This window comes from Megalops cyprinoides, chromosome 19 (assembly GCF_013368585.1).
Source record: "Megalops cyprinoides isolate fMegCyp1 chromosome 19, fMegCyp1.pri, whole genome shotgun sequence".
NCBI lineage: Eukaryota > Metazoa > Chordata > Actinopteri > Elopiformes > Megalopidae > Megalops > Megalops cyprinoides.
Window position 1 is genome coordinate 1,610,623 of NC_050601.1, and position 24,839 is coordinate 1,635,461.

General features: G+C 46.9%; 2 protein-coding genes across 2 annotated transcripts; both read left to right on the forward strand.

Moving 5' to 3' along the window:
* Window positions 1-464: 464 nt before the first annotated feature.
* LOC118794057 (BTB/POZ domain-containing protein KCTD2-like) lies at window positions 465-4,843 on the forward strand. The gene is made up of 6 exons (XM_036552200.1): window positions 465-1,104; window positions 1,809-1,917; window positions 2,564-2,655; window positions 2,907-3,002; window positions 3,286-3,411; window positions 4,671-4,843. The coding sequence occupies exons 1-6, from the start codon at window positions 802-804 to the stop codon at window positions 4,698-4,700; spliced, it is 756 nt and encodes a 251-aa protein (XP_036408093.1). The 5' UTR covers window positions 465-801; the 3' UTR covers window positions 4,701-4,843.
* Window positions 4,844-13,314: 8,471 nt separating this feature from the next.
* On the forward strand, window positions 13,315-18,707 carry LOC118794494 (monocarboxylate transporter 6-like). Its single transcript, XM_036552758.1, has 4 exons — window positions 13,315-13,738; window positions 16,318-16,461; window positions 16,990-17,850; window positions 18,403-18,707. Exons 1-4 carry the CDS (start codon window positions 13,315-13,317, stop codon window positions 18,684-18,686), a joined length of 1,713 nt encoding a protein of 570 aa, XP_036408651.1. The 3' UTR covers window positions 18,687-18,707.
* The last annotated feature ends 6,132 nt before the right edge of the window (window positions 18,708-24,839 follow it).

Consider the following 24,839-nt stretch of genomic DNA (forward strand, 5'->3'; position numbering starts at 1 on the left):
ACAGTACTTCCTAACACTATGGAAATCCCGATACCACCGCCTGAAAATATTAGAAGGCGATGGGGCACCGGAAACGAAAGTCGCTACCGCCACAACAAATATGGCGTGCAAAGTAAACCATTCATGTGGAAGAATGAAAACAAAATAAATTCAACTTTTCATGTATACTTTATCATAAATATGTCAGCGGTCCATATATGCGGAATGCATGCCGATCGTGTGTTTATGTTTTGGCCATATGTAGTCGTTTTCTGGAACTAAAGGATACATTTGACACGGAAGAAATTCAGATTCCACAACATTAACACTAACGTGAGCGAGCTTTATTGGAGTAGCTGCGTTACAGAGTGGCAGTTGGGTGTGCCTTCAAATTTAAAACATCAGCTAGCCTGTCTGTTGTATTTTTTTCCTTAACTACACTTGAATCGTGGAATATTTTAATTTAAATCTGGTTTGTGGCAACCCGGAAGTTCTGTTGCCAATTCTTATTTTTTTCGCTTTTATCATTTAGCTTGTTAATTAGCATACTGAGTGGTCTGTCAGAAGCACACCGTTTTTGCAGAAGTATTTTTCTACCCGTTCATATTCAAGAAACTGGGAAAAAATAGTTTAATTTTTCGGTCAGCATATTTGATCACGTCCAATGCGTACAATAACGCCCCGCTGTCTCCGCAGCCCCTTGTTAAAAACACGGAGTCCAGCACCGCTGACAGCTGAGTTGTGTTAGCTCGCTAACTTGCATTCTACTGTGGAAATAATCCACATCGTGCGCTGTGCATGTGAGACGCAGAGAGTCAGATCATGGAGCCAAGTGGTACTGGTACTATAGAACAGACCGAGCCTCGATCAGTTCGACTTGCCTCGCCTGCTCTGATGATGCCAGCTCGGAGCGGCTTGTGCGGTCCTGGGGTGTCGGCCCGGCCGATGCCCGGCTTCCCCCAAAAGAACAACCAAAGTTCCCCGTCCGAGAAGCCCGGCTCTCGATGGGTGCGACTTAATGTCGGTGGAACCTACTTCGTAACCACCAAGCAGACTTTGAGCAGAGATCCAAAATCCTTCCTGTACCGACTGTGCCAGGATGATCCCGATCTTGACTCGGATAAGGTGAGTATGTGTCTCTCAAATAACTTCGGACATGCAGTATGTTGGGCGTTCACTCACATCGCTGTCTGTGCTAACTCCGTTATAAATGAAAACCGAAGTATCACACTTTCTAAGGAATGTCCTGTTATTTAGACTAGTTGTGATTAGTTAGATCTGGATCGTGATTTACTATTGTTAAACCAAGCTTAATTGTAACGCGTTCGTATGGGTATGTCCGAGCTATTCGTTATGACGGTACTTGCATGACTGTTTTGAGTTTCGTCAAGAGGCCAGGTAGCAAGCCACAAGATCTATCTGTGTAAACAATTTTGTGCCCATAACATGTAGTTGAGTGGAAGTTTTTTTCAAGGTGAGGTTATGTGCTTGTACAGGAACCACCTAGGCCTATAACTTATCCAGTCTGCTGTAAGATTTCTCCCTGAAGCATGCTTTACCTTTTTGATGTGCAGATACCGGTTTTCAAGGGGCTTATGCACATTTTGCGTGCTCCAAGTGTGACAGACTTACTCTGGGAGCCCTGAATGCAGAACTGGGTCACTAGGCAACCCCTTACAGGGAGACCACAGTACCGAAGCACATATAAAGCCGGGGGATGTTGGTGAATTCCAGCCAATGTAACGAGAGAAAGGGTGGAATGGGGGGGGGGGGGGGGGGGGGGGTCTCTTCACATCCTTTATGTCAAGCACCTTTGGCTTGTGTCACAGGACGAGACAGGGGCCTACCTGATCGACAGAGACCCCACCTACTTCAGCCCCGTGCTGAACTATCTGCGCCACGGCAAACTGATAATGAACAAGGACCTGGCAGAGGAAGGTAGCTACACACACTGTAAAGCACAGAAATTCATCATGTAAGGCTGTAACAAACACATTTATTGCATAATGAACACGTGTCGTTTCGAAATGTGATTCTGTTATCTTGTGACTGATGTGTGGGTGTGCGTGTCCTTTAGGTAGTTGTTAACTAGTGTTAACTAGTGCTCGCATACTGTTATGCTCACACTCACTGGTCTGACACTTTCTCATTCAATTTGAATGTATACTCTGGATCTCTTAAATGAATGTAATGTAATGTAACATGAGGTCGTAACAAGCATGTTGACTACATGAGGCGGTAACAAGCACAGACTGATTATATACGGCTGTAACAGACACAGTTCCGTTACATCAGGCTGTAACACGGATCCACTGGGAAAGAGGGAGTAGTTTTGAAATAAGTTCTGGACTCCCCTGGGTAGTCAATGCTTCACTCATACACTCGCTTGTGCTCTGGAGCACCATGCAGACACAGGTGTTATTGCACAGGGAACTGGAGTGAGTGACACTTCAGAGGGGTCAATATTCATAAATGTTGCCTGAGACAGAGAGGCAGAGAGAATTTCTGGGCGAGGGTGTCGTCCCATTTTGTACTGCCTTTTGACCTGTGACCTCTGACCTGATTATCTCCTGGTCTCTTGCAGGAGTCCTGGAGGAGGCGGAGTTCTATAACATTGCGTCTCTGGTACGGATGGTCAAGGAGAGGATACGAGACAATGAGAACAGGACATCGCAGGTGTGTGCATGCGAGTTTATGCTTGTGTTTTATGCAGTAAGTGGTGTATGTGCTCATTAGTATTGTGTGTGTATGTGTGTGCGAGTGCAGAAACTTTGTGTGTGTGTGTGTGTGTGTGTGTGTGTGTGTGTGTGTGTGTGTGTGTGTGTGTGTTTGTGTATCTGCGTTCATGCAGTAAGACTGTGTGTTTGTGTGTGTGTGTGTGTGTGTGTGTGTGTGTGTGTGTGTATTAACACTGTGCGTGTCCTCAGGGCCCAGTGAAGCATGTGTACCGGGTCCTGCAGTGTCAGGAGGAGGAGCTTACCCAGATGGTCTCCACCATGTCTGACGGCTGGAAGTTTGAGCAGGTAGCACTGCAGGGGCGTCTGAATCCAGTTATTTTACACAACACAGCACTGTGCTTGTAGCACACTATGAGCTCTTACCAATCAGTCTGTGCCAGGAGCGTCTGTAGGGTTTCGTTCCTGCCATGTGTTCCAACTGATCATTGTCTGGGTGGACCCGTTTCAGGCGCCTCTCCCTCACTCTGAGTGTGCCGGTGTTGCAAAGAGCGCTGGGAAATCCAGTAGAATTCGGGGTCCTCTCACCTTGGCTCTCCCCCTCCACCTGTCACCCCTCTCTCCCTCTCAGCTCATCAGCATTGGCTCCTCCTATAACTATGGCAACGAGGACCAGGCAGAGTTCCTGTGTGTCGTGTCCCGGGAGCTTAACAACTCCACCAACGGCCTCGTCATCGAACCCAGTGAGAAAGCAAAGGTGAGAGCCAGGGCTGAGACGTCTGTGGTAGGGGTCTCCCCTTCCTATCATGTCTCGTAAGACGTCTGTGGTCTCGGAGGTTTTCCCCTCCATGCGTCCCGGGACTCAGCAGGTCTCAGACACTTCTGTGCCTTAGCTGTATTCTATAGTCGTTGTTTGTTATGTATGTAAATGCAGATACAGTATATGTTTACATGCTCTGAGCTGTGGTGTCAGAGTGAAGTTTCGGGCAGTGAAGTTCTATCCGGTAACATGCCAAACATGCACCTTGCTGAATTTTTTTTAAGGTCTGCACAGTACGGTTCATTCATCTGAAACGGTGAGCGCTTTCTTCTCTCCTGCCAGTAGGTGGCAGTAGCAGCATACAGCAGGCTGTAGAGTTGAGCATTCTGTACTACCAGTGCACTGTACTGAAAGGAGCTAGCTAGTCCCCAGCACACCAGCTGAACATTTGACACATTGACACGTATTTCTGTATTGTTTTTAGCTAATGTCAGCTAACTGTATAGCTCCTCACCCCACTAGAACTAGTGATTTACAGTTGTGAATTTGATGGTATTGTAAAGGTCAGCAAGCTAATATGTTTGATCATAGTCTTATAGCAGTTTTTCACTTACGCTGACTGCCACAAAACCCTGCATTTGTGTTGTAGGAAGGGATCAAATATCTGAATTGTTATTACTTGCTTGTCTATGTAGCTGGCAAGCTGATACCATTTCAGATGTAGAATGACTGCATAGTTATAACAGTAGAATTTTAAGTTGAAGGAAAAATGTTGTTGATACGAAATTTTCAAATTAAACAGCTGCTTTATAAATCTTTTGTAAAGTTACATTACATTGTTGTCAGTTAGCAGACGGTTTTATCCAGAGTGACTGACATAGTTTGCAGTTTTACATGTTACACATTTGGACAGCTGGATATTTACTGAGGCAATTCTGGGTTAAGTATCTTTCCCAAGGGTCCAACAGCAGCGGCCCCAGCAGTGAATTAAACCTGGAACTGTTTGTTTACGAGCCCTGCTCCTTACCACTACACCACACTGTTCTGTATAATTTTTGTGTTTGTTGTACATGGACACACAATTTAGACCTATAAGAATGAATTAACGAATAAGTAAAAGTCTGAAGTATAATAAAACATATCACTAAAAAGCTAAAACCAAGGCTAGTGAGTATCCCTCCCTCCTTCTGTCTGCCTGTCTGTCTGTGTGTCTGTCTTCATCCATGCTGGGACTAAATACATCATTTCCCTCATAGATTCTTCAGGAGCGAGGTTCACGGATGTGAGACTGGACTTACAGCATGGACACTGATGCACCGCTACACCTCTCCCCTGATACAGCCCCACGTCAACAATACACCCCCAGCCCCCCCCACCCGCTGCGTGACACTCGCTCAGCTGGAGAGGACAGGACGGGGGAGGGGGAGGGGAGGGTTTAACAGAAACGCTTTTCTGTCACTAACCTTATCACTGAGTGTTCCAGCATCACTGTTGATGCTGCTGCTGCTGCTGCTGGTGATGATGATGATGATGAGGAAGATGGCAGAGATGATGATGATGATGACAATGGTGCTGATGGCGATGACGTTGATGATGTTGAAGGAATGGGTGATGATGAAGGAGTAGATGATGATGATAGTGGGTCTGTAGACCTGCTGCTGTGGCCAGGGACAGACAGCACATGATGGTGCGGGCCTTTGCCCTGACTGACCTGCCATCCCATGACGCTCTGCTCCTGGAGTCAGAGCTCTATCAGCATCGCCATCATTCTCATCATCACCTTCATCGTTCATCATTATTCTTACCATCCTCATTATCATCATCTTCATGTTTACCATAATCACCTTCATCACCATCATCATCCTCATGGCCAGCCACAGCATCATACGCTGAGCTCCTTTGCTGACGGCCAAGGAGAAGCGTTTCCGGTCATGTTGCTTCCAGGGGTTTCCCTCAGGGCTGCCGGAGACGGTCCCCCTCCCCCTCCAGAATAACCGTCTGTCCCGGGTGTGGAGAGGAGGACAGAGACAAACAGAACTCCCCACTGCAGGTCACGCCAAATGCTGATTGGCTCAGCTGTCTGTCGGTGAGCCAATCAAAAGGCCTCAAGAAAACCCACCCTACCTCTGCTGGGGGCAGCTGAAGGTAGTGGTTTCAGGCCCAGCATTTCTGGGAGTGACTGAACTGCGACAGTGTCTCTGACATCACAAACAGAAAAAAGAAACACACTTGCAATGACCGTGCATGCCAGTGTGTGTATGACCTATACAATATGAAAAACGTGCATACAAATATGCACACATAAACATATATCTAAAGCGTCTGTGTACATATTAAACACAAACTACTCTTCCAGAAGGTGCAACTGACACAGCAGAGTTTAACCTGGAGGTGAGGCGCTGGTGATGTCGAGGGATGGTTGGATAGTGTGGCCATGGTTCTCAGATTGTTTATTATTATGTTTGGAAGGAGGGTACGTTGGTATGTATGTGCTGTGCTGTGCCGCTCCATTGGGCAGCTTCTGCAAAGAGCCCTGGCCACGTGTCACTGTACTGCTTTGCTCAGTTCAACTCTTTAATCATTAGACCTTTCTGCACCTGTGGGGTGTGTGGTTCTGTCCGGTGCGCAGAATCCGAGACGGCTCAGCCAATTGGTGAAAGGAAGCGGCTCGGCGCTGTGGTCTGGAGAAAATCTCCTGAGTCTTTACCCGAAGGCTGAATGAGTTCCTGATTCCGCACAATCCCCACACAGTCTGTGGGAATGGAAGGGGGAGGTGCAGCTCCAGCGGGCTAACTTAATTATTATTTTATCCACTTTTCTGAGTGATTCTCAACATGCATTTCCCAGTATTCACTGTGCAGTGTGCCAGGCAAAGGCATAGCTGGTCATGTGGGCACATTGATGCAACGAAACATGTTCAGAATCTGTTGTTTTTAAACACAATTCTTTGGAGTTGGAGTTGTGCCCTGCTCTTTGTTTTTAAAATGACACTTGTGCCAGAGGTTTTGTTTGGCGTGATGTTCTTGGGTTGAGAGGAGTCTGTGGGAGCCCCCGTCTGGCCGTGGTTGGAGCGTGCTCGGTTGGGTGTGCTGGTTATTCCTGGATCTGCTGCTTTGACCTTTGCTGGTGCAGTATTTCTTCCCTGGCCTTTCATGTCCTCATGGTGCCTGCTGCTTGCCAGCCTGTTCTGTTCGTTTCCTCTCCTTTCTCTGGTGGGCCACGCCCCCCATTCCTGTGCCTCTTTATGTCCCATAAACAGCCTTCAAACCCAGTCTTACCTGTGCTTTACCTCCTCATCTGGACACACCTGTGCCTCACCTCCAGGCATATCTGCTCGAAATGTGGTCGGTCTTACCTGAGTCACTCCTGGCAGATTCAGGTTTTACCTGCAGATAAGACAAACCATATCAGTCTGTTCTTCTGCACCTTTAGACATGCTTTATTGCAGTGGAGCCTTGGTTTGCTTTGATAATTCTTTATTTTTTTATACATTATATCATCTTGTGTTTCTTTGAAACTTGTTATTGCCTTCCATAACTGTACCGTTTGAATACACTCCAGTGACATCACTTTCTTCCATCCTCAGCAGATAAAATGTTATTAACTCATTCTTGTGCTTCCTGCGCTCAGATCTAATGAGGTTGACATTATTTCCAATGTGAGAAATTAATCTGAAATTTACAAGTCAAATCCTGGGTCACTGGTTACTTGCAAAATTCTGACAACAGTTTGATTTCTCCAGCCAAGAGGTTATGAGAGCATTGTCTTTACAGTCTGAAAGTTCAGCCATATCCAGCTTCTGTCAGCCTGAAGGCTCTTCCTACCTCTGAGAGAATGTGATTGGTTAAATGAAGACCCAATGAAATAGGCCCCTCAGAGGCAGTACTGGGCACCCCTTGGGTAGCCTCTGTCGGCAGAGTGGCTGATGGGATTTGAAGTCCATAGCAGGTTGATTGCATTCATCTTCAGGCGCCTCCTATTGACCTCAGCTTCCATCGGCCATTGTGAGGAAGATGTTGATTGGAGCACCTCAGATTTAGAGTGCCAAGTTGTATCTCCCTGGACATGAAGTCTACAGACTTGCACTTAATGGAGGGAGTGAGAGAGAATAGCCAGCCACTCTCTGGTCTGCAGGCATGTTCAAAAAGTCATCCTCGTGCTACCTTAAGACAAGTCGCCTGAACCCAGGTACATTCTGCCGTTCTGTTTGACGAGTGTCAACACCTGCATGGTTAGCTTGCTCACCTATGCACATGCACACATAAATGCATACATGAGTACATGCATTCCCACTCAAACACATGTACTAAAACACTAAGGTTTCAGCAGGAGAAGTGTTTGAAGTGTGGTTTATTGATTCTCAGTGTTTCTTTCAGAGGGTCTTTTTCTTTGTGGGGCTTTGCTGATCAATGCTGATCAGTGCTTTGTGGATGCTGTTCAGATGCACTGGTCTGTAAGTCATCTGGATGGCTCATCCTCCTAAGCCCACCATATCGTCCATCCACCTACTGTGAACATCAGTGAATCTGCACAACATTGATGGAAAAAAAAAAAAAAACCAAGCCATTTGTCTATGGTGATTCGGCTCAATATTATGGAACTCGACTGTCTTGGTCTGATTGTTGTTTTTGACTGTCTTTTTTCTTTTTTTGTCAGTTTGTCTACTGATGCTGTTTTTGTAACATCTTTAATGTGATGCTATAAATAACAAAATAATTCAATTTTATATTAAAATATAATGCTGTGTTTAACAGAAACTAGTGTTTTCATTACAATATTTTTGTGTTCACAGAAATGGAATTGAAACATCTGCAGAAAGAGCAGGATGAGTTCTTTTTTCCACAGGGCACTGTTCAAAAAAAAAAAAAAAAAACCCATTATATATTATAAAAACCATTATATGAAGAGCTTGGTGTGAATCCAGCGGCCGTGGAGACATGACACAGCAGAGGCAGCAGGGGGTTGAGCTAAGAGCAATCCTACCCTCCTGCGGATTCTGGCCAAGCGATAAAGGGCATCTGAAGGTCTGCCAGAGTGCGGAGACGCTGCCCTTAATCCCCAGGGAAAAAAGCAGACGCAGAACTTCAGCTGAGTGAGACCTGCTCAGCAGCCCTTGTGCAGTTTGATTAATCTGGTCTTACTGCGTCTGTGATATTCCTTATTATATCATTCATTTTCCTGCCTGAAAGCAGGAGAACACATTGCTTTGCTGTAAGAGATTGTTTATGAAGACGATCTGTTTCTCATGCGGTGGCGGGAGACTCAAACCCAAGTCGTGCTCTGTAATTCGAGCATTTCTGATCCCGGGAGCCGTAGTGCGTTTATATATGTCCATCTGACTGAGGAAGCACTTTCTCTTTATGCAACATCTTGTAATGAATATTCAGAACCCACAGATTAATGGCCTTGGCTGGTGCCTTGTGAACTCATTAGGGTGTGTTTCAGGGTGTCTGTGAAGAGGAATAGATGCGCGTCTCGCTGATGACATGGTCTTTACTGATTTCTCTGTAATAATCTTAAAAGAGAAAAAACGTAAAGCCGGACAGGATTTCCACTTTTAACGGCACTGCAAATAGAATATGAAGAAGAAGACATTTGGAAATAGGGGATACCATTTCATAGATGCTAGCACTTTGTAATATGCACAGACTTCTAACAGCCATTTGAGCCTCTCATGACATTTTGCATATTTATATTTACAGTGCCCTCCATACTTATTCATATCCCTAAATAAATAGGGAAAATGCCCTAAAAGAAATATACATATCGCATCTTTTTGCTCAACAATTCTTAAAATGTTACACTTTAATATTTATATTACATAAAGCATGTTTGGTATACAAAGGTATAGCTTATGTTGATTAAAAAAAGAAAACATACCGACTGTGAAACACAGTGATAGGGGTATTGTGTTTTGGACTTGTTTTGCATCTATGGGACTTTGTTACAATGAAAGGAGTCGTGAGCTCAACAAGCACAAGTACATTTTGCCAAACGTGGCTTCCTCTGCCAAGAAGCTCAAACTTGGCTGAAAAAGGACATTCCAAATTGACAGTGATCCAAAGTATTCATCCATATCTCCAAAGAAACGGTTAACTGAGCACTAAATGTTAATTGATTTCAATCTTATTTTCATCTCAGTTTCCAGATCACAGTCTAATGGAACATTTGTGGTTCAAACCCGAGAAAGCATTTCACAAGCAAACAGCACCTGAATAACCCTGAATAACTCTGCTGTAAGGAATACTCCCAAGATTTCCCATCAGGAGTGCCTGAACCTCATAAAAACTCTACAGCAAGTGTCTTATGAGTGAAATCATGCCAGAGGAGGATTTAAAAAAAAAAGGTTTCTGGAAAGAATATGACCCTGCCTTGTGCAATCATATTAGGATTAAAGTATACAATTTCAAAAAATAAACAGAGAAAACGTACATGTTTTCTTTTATAGCATGTTTATTGTTTTTATTTGGTCAGGGGTGTGAGTGAAGTTGAGGGCAGGGTATCTCTTCCTGTTCTTCCATCAGTAACCCCAGCAGCCAGCCCCTGTACTCAATAACCTGAGATCTTTTCTCTCCTCCAGAGACTGAATGAGGAAACCGGGGGACGTGCAGCCAGTCGGCTGTAAAGTGAAGGTGGTTCAGCTAACCATCACGTTTTGGTGTGGGATGCTACGCTACACAGCTGTTTCATCCTGGTAACTTGGCGCATCCCAGCAGCTTTGGGACACGGGCTGATATGGACAGCAACCAGCACTCCCTCAAATGGCAGGAACTAAACCGAGACACTGTGGGACTGAATCTCCTCTCATGCAAATTGTCTGTTGACATTTTGAAACATGGACCTCGGGAAGGTACCTCTAAGCAGGAGTGTCCCCACACATCCTCACTGCAGCTTAACTGTGCCTTTGCCGTAAACTTCCTATACATGTGTTTTACAGCGACTTCAGAACTGATTATTCTGGAGTGAGGATGGTCCTATGGGGTGACCTCGCCCTGACGTGCAGCACCTCTGTTGGATACCCTGATTTTAAGGCAGAACTATTTTCATAGCTCAACTGCAGCTGCCACAGTGCCAATCATAATCGGACACCCCGAAATTATCACTGGTCCCCACCCTGGCCGCCCTGTGTGAAAGCTCTGGATCCACCCTTGATGCTGAAGCACATCTTGGGGTGCGTGGGATAGGGTGCACCGATTCCAGATACGGTACCCCCTTTGTTAGTAAAGGGTCTGTGGCTGGTTCTTTTTCCTGACCACACCTTGTCCCCCCCTGTGGAAGGGCTACAGGCTCCCAGCTTTGTGCCAAGGATGAGATGGACAACAGAGTTGACTGTTGACTGTTTTTTTATTTATTATCATTTATTAGTTTTTATTTTAGTATTTTTATTGTTATCCTCAGCTCTGTTGAATATGCCATTATGTTACCTCTCCTGCTCGTGTCTTGCGTGTATAAATCCGCTGAATCTGGAATGACATCAGACAGATGTCAGCAGCAGAGGGTTATAGCCTAAACCTGCCTGGTTTTGTATAATCTCAGATCTCCATCGCCTGTTTTATGGCATGTACTGGTTTTCGGACATCTCATTTTTAAAGCATGTCTGGGTGCCATCTTAGGAACACTTGGTTTGATACACCTGTATTTACCTTTGATGAAGGGACAGGTCTCAGGCAAAGCCGCAACATTCACAATATTTTATTGTTAAAAACAACTCATTTTGCTTTATGTAATTCATCATAGCCTGTGTTCCTGTAATTTCAGTATGGCCTCCATGATTTCATATTCAGAGAACCAGGTGTAATAAAGTATTTGCAGGCAACTTAAATGTAAGGTTCGCAGGGTTCCCTACCTGTCCACATTAGAAGAATCTAGAAGAATAATATTAGAATAACAAAAAAGCAACGATAATTATATTAAGGACATGACAGACCTTTCTCTGTACTCTTTTTGGTCATTGCACCAGATTTTTTTGACATCGAGCTCATTCCCCTCCCTGTAGATAACTTTAAGTACCAATAAGGCGTGGAGTTACACCTCAGATAATTAATCGGAGGACGCATGGCAGGTAAAGGTGCGCTAGGCTTTTTGGAACCCGTTTAAAACTCAAGAGTCGACAGGGTGATGCACTTAAGTTTCAGCGCGTTTGATCAAGAGGATCAAAGTAATCATTGTGAGGAGGATCCTATTATCCGTCCAGAATTACGGACTCAAATGTCCTTAGTTGCGCTGCCTTGAACTGAACTTTCCTCTCCATCAGACTATATTGTAAGTATCCACGACCCTCTTGTCACGAGTTCTTTGTTCTAATCCTTTGCCCACAGAAGTGAGCTCGCTAATAGTGCTGTATCTGTCGAGCTGTGTCATTTTGTGTCATCGAGCTTTGTATTCGAGCTCCGCTGAGCGAGCGGAGCCACGGGGCTGCTCTTGCACACGTTAGTCAAGTGCAGCTGTGACTTCTCGAGAGTTTAGAGCCCGGCTAGCCAACAGAAGCCGTTTGCAAAGGAGGGAGATCACTGGAACAGTGGATTTGGGTAAGTATATCCTACATGCTACTTCTACTTTATTTCCAGATACTGCGCCTCCCAAGATGAGTTATGAGTAACATTGTTCGATTTACACCGCCGCTTGTTGTCAGATGTAAATTATTTGATGGTTGGCTTGATGATTCTTGTTCGATTTCCTTCTCATTGGTTTACTTAGATTTATTGCGTTCGGGTACCCCGTGGCGCGTGCAGGTGTGGACCAGGCAGAGCGTTCCCATGGAGACAACATGCGAAAGGGCTAGTTGAATTGAGGATACAATCATTTAAATGCTGAGGGGAAAAAACCCCAGAAACGCTGAAACCGTTTTTCCTATGCACAAGAACTAATCAAATGACCTTGGGGATTCTTATTTTTAATTACAAAGTCAAGCAGCCGAGGAGAATGCGAGGCTGAGGGATTATAATAATGAAAAAAGAAGATTACCAACGCGGTTCCTTACAGCGGTGCATATTTGAGAGGCCCGCCCCGCCGGGATTTGCTCCCCGTGGCTGTCCGCCAGTCAGAGGTCCGCGAAAGTTGAGAGCGCGTTTCGCTGCCCATAAATTCTGTAGTAGCCTATTTGACGGGACAGCGATTCCGCGTTATGGGAGGGTGACGCAACCCCGAATGCGATTGGGACATGCTGGGTTAGTGGCTAATACTGAGTCGGACCAATGAAGAGCTACAGTTAAACCGTAACCATGCCGTTCCGGGAAGGACATCTGAAATTTGCTATATGATGCGATAGTTCTGCGGGTAACACACGAGGACTTATCTCCACCTGATGCAACATCAAACAGAATGTTAACCGCAAAAATCAAGCGACGATAAATTATGGATTAAGACTATTTTATGTGGATATTCTTTTTTCTCCATAGGTTACTTGACGCGGTGGGTTATAGCTTCTGTATGAAAAAAAATTAAAAGAAAATGTTCCGGTTGTATCTGTTTTAATCTCGACCTGTGGTTTGTGTCGAGATTGATATGATATGTGCTGTGTTACGGATTTTACCTAACGCCGTAAAGACCGCAGGAGACCGTTGATTATGAGGAAGTTAAATATGAATCCAGGTTATCTCTGACCCACTGGCTGCTTGTTCACCAGCATCACTTTACATCACACGCAAAATAATTTTATGCAGACTGTTAAATGAAATCGTGGGTGCCGATTTGCAGCCCATCCTGATGACGTAGAGATCTGTGGATCTGCGCAGCGCCTGCTCAGAACCGCCGCGTGAACAAGCCGCCGGTGTTGCGCGAGGCAGTGACTTTATGACTATTAATCGACTTTGACCTCCAGGCAGGGTCAAGGATAGACAGGCACAGCAGCCGGCTGACCAGACCAGGGGAGCAGTGGGCAACCGGGAGCTGGCATAGAGGATGAGGGAGAGTGAGGGCTACAGCGCCCCCTACAGGCGAGGCAGCGACTGTACGTCGCAGGGGTCTGTGACTGGCAGCAGGACCTCCCTGCATGCGGCTGGAGTGGGAGAGGAGGATGAGGAGAGGACGAGGGAAACTGCGGACTGCGATTCGGAGGAGCCAGATGACCTGGAGCCCCGGAGGCCCCCGCCAGCCCAGGGGGACGCCGCGAGGGAGCGCAAGGACCGCCTCGGCCAGCAGGAGGCGCCGGATGGGGGCTGGGGCTGGGTGGTTCTGGTAGCCACCATCGTGGACCTGGCGCTCACCCTGGCCTTCCCCTCCTGCATCGGCATCTTTTACACGGACCTGCAGACAGAATTCAACGCCAGCAACTCAGAGACTTCCTGGGTGCCATCCATTATGACTGCAGTACTGCACGCTGGGGGTAGGGGGCGCCTCCATCACGAGGTTTTTGCATTTTTGTATTGCCAACAATTAATTTTTTTAGCATAGGAAAGTATCGTGAATTTGCCTTTAACTTTGTAAACTACTTAGCAGTGGAGTGATGCTAAAGCGTTACATGTGCAAAGGCAAATAATATCATGTAATTCAGCTGCACAAGGGATGCTGAGCTGAACCAAAATGACAGGGACAATTTCTGTTCATTTAAATATAAACTGTCCCTGCAATTTTTAAATGGATTTCTGCCAATGACCCCAGCTTGGATACGGGGTGCTCTGGACTGAGCCAAGCAAGAGGGAATAGTGTATTGGAAACAGAGATAAACACCCATATAAAAGAAGTGACACAGTCATCATCTCCCACAACTCAAAATACTTCTATTTCTAGCAGTGTTTTTCTATTTTGATACAAAGAAACACCCATTATTTCCATAAAAAATACTAAACTAAATCCAACACAATTATAGACATGACAGCCCCTGACATTTTGCAGGAGATGTGTACTATGTGTAGTGTGTGTGTGTTGCTCTGATTACTCCACTTTCCCTGCGTGTATCACACTGAGAGGGAGAGACAGCCTGGTTGGTGTGTTGCTCTGATAGCTCTCTCCACTTTCCCTGCGTGTATCACATTGAGAGGGAGAGACAGCCTGGTTGGTGGGACACTCTGATGGCATCATGTGATCAGTGATGTCATCCTTTGCTGGTGTGCATTCTGCTCTACTGACGTTCTGCATTTTGGGAGGGGGCTCAGACAGCGATAACCCCACTCAGAGCCCTGAGCCGGGCAGAAGACCCGCTGCTCTTTCCTCATTGGTCACTCCTCCAGCCTGCTTATTGATAATACAGACGGTGCTCGGAGTGATTCTCCTAACAGGGTCACTGGGTCAGAGGCCAGGTTTTGCATACGCATAGTGATGGTTCGGACAAACACACATGCATACAAACACGTACACACACACGCACACATGCGTGCCTACATACACATACACACACGCATACACATACATGCATGCAAGCACACATGCACACACACACACGCATGCACGCATGCTTTCACGCGCGCATGTGCACACACACACACATGCATGCACTGTATCAATGTGTCAAAAAAATAACAATCTGAATAATAATTTGAAAAAGTCACTTTCATTTATAGCTTACAGTGTCTCCCACACTGCCTCAGCTGTTCCCATGCAGCTCTGATTGGCTGGATGTTTGCTGAGTCACTCAGGTCCTGCAGGACCGACCAGCAGCCCTCAGACGAGGACATATAATGTGACAGCTGGGGCTATCACGGTCGAACAGCAGGAGGTGAGGGTGGCTGTGGGAGCCGAGCAACTGCAGTTGGGAGTTTCCCAGACGCCTCTGTTTGGATTTTTGACAGTGTGAGGAGAGGTGATAAGTTCTCTGAACACCTCTGTGAGAGTGTACGAGGAACGGCCTGTGTGAGTCAGGCTGAGGTCGTGGCACAGGCCGCGTGGACGGAGTCCCTTCCCCGGGACTGAGGCGGCTTCCTCTCTTCCCTCTCGTTTCTGACCGCTCGGTTTGGCCTAAGCTGAAAGCCACTTTCAGCGATCGTTTGAAGATCCCACGTGACGCACTCTGACATCCACGATTGCCGTGTTGTGTTTTCCATGCTATAGTCGTGCATCTTGTACGGTTCCTTAGCAAAGGCAGCAGTGTGGCACAGGGGTAAGGAGCAGGCCTTGTAACCAAAGGGTTGCTGGTTCAAATCCCTGCTGGGGCACTGGGTAAGGTATTTAACCCACAATTGCCTCAGTAAATATCCAGCTGTGTAAATGGATAACATCCAAGTCTGGATAAGAGCATCTGTTAAATGCCTGTAATGTAAAGAGCTGTGTCTGAAATGTTGCAGTGGCACTGTGGAAAAACACCACTGACTATAATGAAACTTTTTTTTCAAGTCCTGTGCAAATTGAAATGCCTGGCGGTTACCCCTTTAGCACAGCGGTTAGCCCATCTCAGAGGCAGCCGCGTGACAGTTCTACATGAATAAGATCATTACTGAAAGACCAAAGAGCCTTGGGCCACCACAATGGCTTTCTTAGCGCAATGTACACGGCACTTGGTTCTGCGGGAGCATTTCCGAGCAGGAAAAGAAGGCGGTGAAGGGAATCTCCCAGCGCTCTGTGATGCGCAGGTCCTCAGTCTGCAGGCTGCGCAGTCGCATTTGCGCAGCAGTGTGTTAAAACAGCGCAGACGCAGCTCCTGGCTGCGCTGTCTGTTCTCAGGGGTGGCCTGCCAATGAAGACGTGCCGATTTCTCAATCCGCATAGAAGCCTTAAAAACATGGCTGCTCCCACTGGGTGGGTGACAGATTATCTACTGTTATTATTGGTGCAATTTCTAGTTAAACAATCAAAGATTTTTATTACGGCTTATAGTTTCTGTCATGTCAGTGTGATTTCCAGTAAACAGTAAAAGGTTTTATTATGGTTTATAGTTACAGTTCTCAGTGTGATTTGTAGTGAACAATAGAAGGCCTTTATTATGGTTTATAGTTACAGTTCTACAGTTCTCTGCTGCTCTGTCCCCTACAGGCCCCCTGTGCAGTGTGCTGGTGGAGCACTTTGGCTGCCGGCCCACCGTCATGGTGGGCGGAGTCATGAGCGGCGCGGGAATGGCGGCCAGCTCCTTCGCCCGCTCCATCACTGAGCTCTACATCACCGCCGGGGTCGTCACAGGTCAGAGGTCACGGAGGCTCTCCTGAGATGTGTGGCAAGACACCGCCTCATGAACAAACATGAACAAACAAGTTATTTCATCAAAGATGTGCCAAATGGTGACATGGTGTCTTTAGAAACAGCAGATGTGCCAAAGATCATTTTTTGGAGATGAAATATGGGTGGAACAGAGAGAAGGTTTAATAGTAAGGGATATGCTAAACAGTGAGAGATGTTTTAATATTAAGAGATGTACTGAACAGTGAGAGATGTTTTAACAGTGAGAGATGTACTGAACAGTGAGAGATGTTTTAACAGTGAGAGATGTTTTAACAGTGAGAGATGCACTGAACAGTGAGAGATGTTTTAACAGTGAGAGATGCACTGAACAGTGAGAGATGTTTTAACAGTGAGAGATGTTTTAACAGTGAGAGATGCACTGAACAGTGAGCAGTGAGAGATGTTTTAACAGTGAGAGATGTTGTAACAGTGAGAGATGTTGTAACGGGGAGAGATGTCCTACTATTTCCATGCTTCCCCTGTCTGCAGGTCTGGGTTTCTGCTTCTGCTTCCAGCCGGCGGTGACGATCATGGGTCACTACTTCGTGCGGCGACGGGCTTTCGCTAACGCCATGTCGTCCACGGGCACGGCGCTGGGGCTGTGCTTCCTGCCGCTGCTCGCCCACTTCCTGCTGGTGCGACTAGGCTGGCGGGGCAGCTTCCTGGTGCTGGGGGCGCTGCTACTCAACTGCTGCGTGTGCGGGGCTGTCATGAGGCCCGTGGGGGGGCGCGGGCGGGGCCGGGGGCGGGGCACGGGGGCGGGGTCCCCGCAGCCCAACGGGCACCTGTCGGCCCGGGAGAAGGAGGGGCTGAAGGGTGGGGTGAGGGCGGTGCTGGACTGTCTGTTCGCTTTCCTGCGCAGGCACATGGCCTTCGACCTTTTCCTCAGCAACCGGCGCTACCGGGCGTTCACGCTGGGCGTCACCTGGATGATGCTAGGCTTCGTGGTGCCGCTGATCTACCTGGTGCCGTACGCCACGGCGAGCGGCGTGGAGCCGGCCCGCGCCGCCCTGCTGCTGGCCGCGCTGGGCTTCGTCAACGTCTTCGCCCGGCCCCTGGCGGGGCTGCTGCTGGGCCTGCCCAGCCTGCGCGGCCGCCGCCGCCTGTACGCCCGCGCCTTCGCCGCCGCCCTGCTGGTGAACGGGCTGAGCAACGTGGTGTGCGGCGTGGCCGGCTCCTTCCCCGCGCTGCTGGCCTATGCGCTGGCCTTTGGCCTCTCCATGAGCGTGGTGGGCTCGCTGCTCTTCACTGTGCTCATGGACACCGTGGAGATGGAGCGCTTCCCCGCCGCCCTCGGCCTGCTCACCATCATGGAGAGTGCCACACTGCTGGTGGGGCCGCCCCTCGCAGGTGCGTCCGGGTACAGGGGGCGGGGGTGGGGTGGGGGGGTTGCAGGGTGTGTGTATGGTTCTGTGCATGTGTGTGTATATGTGTGCATGTGTGTGTGTGTGCTTGAGTGTGTGTGTATGTGTATATGTTTTGTGTATGTGTATGTGTGTGTGTGAGTGTGTGTGTGTGTGTGTGAGTGTGTGTTTTGTGTATGTGTGTGTGTGTGTGTGTGTGTGTGTGTGTGTGTATGTGTGTGTGCGTGTGAGTGTGAACTGGATTACAGGGCAGCACCGAGCCCTCGGAGAGGACAGACCGTTCCCCTTCCTCACAGCGTTGGGGGTTGTGTGTGTGTGTGTGTGTGGGGGGGGGGGTTGCCTGGGAATGACGCCTAACACCGTCAGTTGCGCCATGGCAACGCAAATGTCAGTGCCACCTGCAGACAGCACGACGGGAGTCTGGCCGTGCAGTCACGGTGGGGTATCCCAGCAGCACCCTCTCCCCGAGCACCGCCTGCAGGCCCGATCCCCAGGCTTGCCTGACACGGCCCTCCCTGCTCCCTTTGCTCTGTTCCAGGCATGCTGGTGGACAGCACTGGGCAGTACGCCTACGTCTTCTATGCCTGCAGTGCGTCTGTGGTCTCCGCCGCCCTCTTCCTCATGGGTTCCTTCTATTGGCTGGACAGAGAGAGACACGGGGAGGAGAAGGAGCTGCCCCCCTCACTCTCCTCACCCGGCTCACCCGCTCGCCCACCCAGGCCGGCCCTCTCTCTCTCCACACACTGCCTCTACAGCAGCGTCCCCACACAGGGTGCCCGGGGCCTGGAGCCCACTGAGTTTGTGTACATCACCAGCGTCTGAGGAGACACACACACACACACACATCACACACACATACACACACACACAAAACAAACACATACACAAAACACACACATACACATACAAAACAAACACATACACATCACACACACACACACACACACACACACACACACACACATACACACACAAAACACACACATACACATCACACACACATACACACACACATACACACACAAAACAAACACATACACAAAACACACACACATACACAAAACAAACACACAAAACACACACACATACACAAAACATACACACATCACACACACACACAAAACAAACACATACACAAAACACACACACATACTCAAAACATACACACATACACATCACACACACACACACACACACACACACACGAACACATCACACACACACAAACACACACTATGTGCACAAGCACAGATTCCAAATATGTTGACGGAATTCAAACTTAAAATGCACACATGACCACATATGTTCACAGAGTCTGAAGACACATCCACTGTTGTTTTAAACACAGGTGGTGCACGCTCACACACATACCCACATTCACACGGTATGTGTTGTGCACTTGTACATTCATTGTGTTAGAATTCCTCCCCCACTGTCTCTCCCTCCATTTCTCTGTCCAAAGACGTAGCTGCTGTTGTTTGAAGAGCAGGTGGTGTTGGGAGACAGGCCGGTTCTGCTGGAAAAGGGTTCCTGCTCAGCGCAGTGAGAGGACCATCTTAAATGTGCTTCAGCTGGTTAAACTTAAACTGGTTCAACATGTTGGTCTGGCAGGTCTTCGTGTATTTTGGTTTAAACAGACCTATTTTCAAAATGGCTCTTTTCATGTCATGATATGAACTAGTCACAGGAATAGGTTGCAGTGTCATGAAGAATTATAGCCAAGCTCATACACATTGAGTAAGTAGCCTTTCACGGAATTATAAATCGAAAATATCACCCAATTCGGTTGCAAAAGTCAACCATATGTGGTATGCTTTGTCTTGTCTTGACTAGATGTGAGATATGAAATTGCATCTTTGACAAACCTATGTCTAAAACGATTTAAAACACAGATTCTGTTACTCACTTGAATCTATTCAAAAGTTTCTAACGCGGTTTACTTCTGTGCCTCATGAGTTACCGCATATCGCTTCGGTGACATTGCTGTATTTTTTCCAGGCTCGCCGCATCGTAGCAGTACTGTAAGGCTAAGTTACGCGGGTGGTAACTACGCTGCGTGAATGTGAGGACTTCCCGTGGGGCAAACCCTTCCACAATGTGAGGATTTACCCTGTAAATGGCATATTTTACGCTTTCCTCTGTGCGAGATGTTTTTTAGATGCCTTAACAGAAGTGAAGAGAACATATTTTAAAATATATTTTAATAGTGATTTTTATTACACCGGATGAAAATAGTTTTAACATCAATGGTTTATTTATGTAACACTGAGTTTTGTATTAAAGTTGTGATTTAATTCAGCTGTTGTTATTCTTTTCACATCAAAAGCACATGATTGTTGTACCAACAACCACAGTTTAATCACCGGAGTGTGAGGACATATGTTTTGCAGCCGCATATCCAGAGAGAGAAAGTGTCCCGTCATCACTGCAATAACGCAAACATCATAAAGCCGCTACACTCGGCTTTTCTGCAGGCCCCTGTATGCAGCCTTGCGTCATACGGTCAAAGTGCGCCGTCTTGTGACGTCATGGTAGTATTGCAACATCTGTTTGGTCCGCACGGGCCTCGTCGGGCTCGTGTTCCCAGCCCGTGCCAAATAGTTCAGGGGCCGAGCGCGTGCCAAGAGTCGGATTTCCAGCGGCAACGTGAAACTCATTTACCTCTAGAACAGTCCAGCATTAACACGCCACAGTTTCTGGGTGAAATTGATTTCCTTTCTTTTCCTGGTGATTTGCGTTCTCGTAGGATGCTTAACATCTAAAAGTTTTTTTTTTTTTTAATTCAGATATACTAATGAGATGTGAGTGTAATGCATTGTTATTTCTCTGTCTAATAACACGTACGAGTTCTGAAAAGTGCTGGGAACAATGACGGGTTCGACTTGTTCAAACCTTTTTAAAGCGGTGGAGACGAAATGGGCCACGACGAAAAAGTGGTGGGGACATGTCCCCAGCGTAAATGACGCCTGTGTATCCAGTGACCCTCAGCCTTGTCTTTAACCAGAAAAAGTCCCGCAATGTTTAGTACGGACTGCAAGAAAACCTGAAAAATAGTCGAGACCATATGGTTCAGATCACTGCTGGGCGCGCTAGATGGCGGTATATACTTAGTGTTAGATTTTTTAAAAGATCGTTATCGTCATGAGTTGAGCCGCATACTCAGGAGCTCCCGGGGCAAAATTAGAAAAGAAAAAAACGTTGGCTGTGCTAGATTACAGCTGTTGCATAGCATATCTGTCCTGTAACGGCCTCGGTGTCAGAGACTCTGCCTTCACCACGGCTGAAACAGTGCACGAGTTCAGCTCAGGCCTTACGTAAGGAGCACGAAGCAAAACATGTCATGTTGGCCAACTTTTGACAATCTTTAACGTGAACGGCACCAGAAATATACATCGAAAGAATATGAAACGTAGGAATGCGGTGAATTCCTGCATGTCTGTGGGTCATCCCACAATTTCCAAGCCATTGTTTTTCAGTGGGAAACATTTTCTTTCTGAACATGCTCTGTCAGAAACTGTCTGTTTTTCTGCTGAGGCGTAGCTTGGGGCCAAATCATTAAGTCGTTTCAAACTTTGTGCAGCTTTCTTGACCTGCCCATGATCACATATCATCCACGCAGTTAAAATGTCTAAACATAGCCCAATGAGCAGAAATGCCAGCACGAAGCCAAGCACTGAGAATGTTGTGCAGGTGAGCAGGAATGCAGGTACGTGGGGGTCTAACCTCCCCTTTCCTCGCCCTCTCGGGTCCCTGAGCCTGTGGTTCTCTGGGGTGGTCACCACAGGGTGTGGACAAGCACGTACAGGATCCTAACACCTGAATGTACGTTCTGAGCAGTTTCCACCAAGCAGGGGCCCAGACAGCCTCTCTACAGCTACATTACATTACATTATTGTCACTTAGCAGGCATTCTTGTCCAGAGCAACTTGCATAAGTTACAGTTGCTCTCAGGCGACTGCAGACTCCTGGACACGGAGGGCCAGGCCAAAGGAAAAAGCGGCCCGTTCAGGATCTCCTTGAGAGGGTCAATGCATGAGGCGGATGTGACAAGTGAGCCCGGGGTGAAGTGATGGGCAGGTGGGGGGTTCCTTGAGAGACCGTGGCAGGCATGTAACCAGAGACCAGAGTTATGGCTCCTCGGGGGAACCAGCTAGACTAGTGCCGGGGACAAAGGATTGATCATGAGCAAAGTCAAATTGTTAAAAAATAATGAGTTTTATTTCAGAAAACACCAGCTTCACCTTTATACACTTTCCTGTAGTCAGTATTCTGTATATCTTCCTCTTCATTAGATCTAGCGAGGCCATCACTGGACTTCTGCTGAGATCGAAAGTTCAACAGCCTTGTGGTTATTGGAATCTAAGTAACTGTACTTCCCTGACATATCCAACAGGAAGTGCTTCACATCACCATGACTCCTTCTGAAACTGAGGGGGCAGTTTCACCCATGAACTAGGTTCAGGCTAGTCAGCGTTCAGGTTACCTGTGGGGGTCCTGCTGATAAGGGGAGCAGCAGGACTGGTCTGGGCAGGTTACAACTAAGTCGTAAACAAAGGGTCTGTGAGAGGTGGGGGTTGTGTACACAAACAGGGACTGTGGCCCTTTTCCACACCTTCAATATCCTAAAGATAAGCGACATTGAGACAGTCTATTGAACTAATTTTCCTAATGTGGACGTAAGCTGCTCACGATCGCGTCATTCCCATTACATTATATTACATTACATTCATTTAGCAGACGCTGTTATCTAGAGCGAATTCCAGCACAATAGAACCTAAGTGTATCCATTCAGTTTAAACGAGCAACAGTGTCAGACCAGGCTAACAACACTCCCACACCAGTGAGTGAGCATTGTGTACCATTCAAGCTTTCAGTCCTAAAATATAAAATTACGCAGTCGGCTTTAGGGACCATTTCTAAGAGGGTTTTCTATCAGAACCTGCAAAGTTTTACTAAAACGTGTCCTCTCAAAGCGAAACAAAAACTGACGTTCATCTGATATCTGTCTATATGTGTTTTATATATATGCCATTAGAGCAAGCTGGGCGTTTAACGAGGCTTGTAAGATCCAATCAGGAGTTTTTAAGGATACTAGATTTTGCACGATAACGAGCCAGTATGACGAAAACTCTAAAAACACGCCTCTTGGTTACGTTTACGTCGTAGCGCGAATGAGCACTTTACCAGTGAGTCTTGTCCCCAAATCGAGGGTGATAAGAGAGAAGGAACACGGGTGGTAAGCAACTACGTCGCTACCTTGTTCATTTTGCTTTCCCCTGGAAAGGTTCCAAAAGGCACGGGGCTGTTCTGGAAGGATCTGACTTGCAACTAATCAGCTGGAAGTACCTCTGATTTGTTCCACATATTTTGCAGTGTGATCTCCCCTGATCTGAATTTTGGCGTTTTGTCGGACTGAAAATAAATAAATCTTCGAACAATGTCCTCCAGGATACTTTTAAGGCATGTCCGGTCCAGTGCGCGGTTCTCCAAGTGTGCACAAGTTTTGCAGACCCATTGGAAGTCCCAGCCCACAAGCTTGGAGTGCCTCGGTGGTCGGTAAGCGTGAAAAGTGAACGACTGTAATTTAAATCGCAGGGCTGAGACACGAGCGAGCTGGCAATGTTTACTTGATTTTCTAGTTGTGAATAGTCGTAATTATTTTGTGGATAAAAACCAACATGAGCGACGTGAAGACTTAAGTACATTGAAGTATTGAAAAGTTTGAAAACGCCCCTTTGCTTACTACTTCTTGCTTTCGAACAAAATATTCCAAAGGAATTCTTACCGACTGTTGTGGGGGTTGGGGTGGAGCTGCGGAAAAGGCAAAAAATTTGAAAAGAAAAAAACATTCTTGTGGATTTTAAAGATAGCTTGACGACGCTCTGGATAATTTTCAGGTGGGCGCAGCTGAGTCGCTGTATAGGCCTATGTATATGTATATGTTTATATATGTTTATGTATATGTATATGAAAGGCCCAGCGACGTGCTTATTGTTTTAAAAATGCAATTAATCAGTTGAGAAGAGTAGACTAATACGATGTCCACTGCATTTTCCATCATGTTTACGTATATTCTAAACACTTAACCATTGAAAAGCAAGCAGCGTGCCTTCATTGTGACGATTCAGTAAAGTGGCAGTTCTACTACTCACAGCCCTCTAGAGACAGTTCCCCAAGCCGTCACGCAAGGGGTCTCTTCCACAGAAGTGCTATTACCAAGCAGTCAATCAAGGTTCCGATGAAATGAGGGGCGGAGGAGTGTTAAAAAGCGCCGCCGTTAAACGTGCCTTTTAACATCACAGTCGGGAGCAGTTACCCAGAATGGCGTGATTGCAGTATGTGCAGAAGTGGGGGGATCAGAGTTTCCACCAAGTTTTTACCCACATTTGACGCGCATGTCAAATGTGGGTAAAAGCCTAACCCTGCGCTGACGCGAACTCTGATCAATCTCTTCCTGAGTATGAAAATCTATAATCACGGCTAAATATGAGAAGTCCGAAAAGAATTGCATTAACGCCCAAGTGATCATCATTCAACGACGATCGGCTACTGACTACTGATCAGGTGTGGCCTGATGCACCTTAAGTTTTGAAAGAGGTCATCATGAAAGCCAACGAGGCAATGGGGTTTTCTTTTTTTGAAAATGACCCGTGAGAGCGCAGCAAATAAAACCGTGCATGAGCCTTTCTTTCCAGGGAAGGAGGCACCGCGAGAGGGAGAATCCAGCGAAACACCTGTATTCATTTTTCCGGAAGACACCTGCACCCGCGTTCGTCTTCCCCGCAGAATGCGTAACCGCCCGGCACATCAACAGCACCCCATCTGTGTGCTCTTCCTCTTGCAATCCCGCTTATTATATTTTTCCCCGACACATTTTTATCATTATTAGGATTGGACCATTGAACGACGGGTCTTTAATAAATGCCACTGTACGCCTCCCGTGGTTACTGGTGGTCCATCGCTATCATTTGTGAA

Coding starts and splice junctions, on each gene's coding strand:
- LOC118794057 (XM_036552200.1), top strand. CDS start 802: ATGGAGCCAAGTGGTACTGGTACTATAGAACAGACCGAGCCTCGATCA. Junction 1,918..2,563: donor CAAGGACCTGGCAGAGGAAG/GTAGCTACACAC, acceptor GGTCTCTTGCAG/GAGTCCTGGAGGAGGCGGAG. Junction 3,003..3,285: donor ACGGCTGGAAGTTTGAGCAG/GTAGCACTGCAG, acceptor TCTCCCTCTCAG/CTCATCAGCATTGGCTCCTC.
- LOC118794494 (XM_036552758.1), top strand. CDS start 13,315: ATGAGGGAGAGTGAGGGCTACAGCGCCCCCTACAGGCGAGGCAGCGAC. Junction 16,462..16,989: donor CACCGCCGGGGTCGTCACAG/GTCAGAGGTCAC, acceptor CCCTGTCTGCAG/GTCTGGGTTTCTGCTTCTGC. Junction 17,851..18,402: donor GGTGGGGCCGCCCCTCGCAG/GTGCGTCCGGGT, acceptor GCTCTGTTCCAG/GCATGCTGGTGGACAGCACT.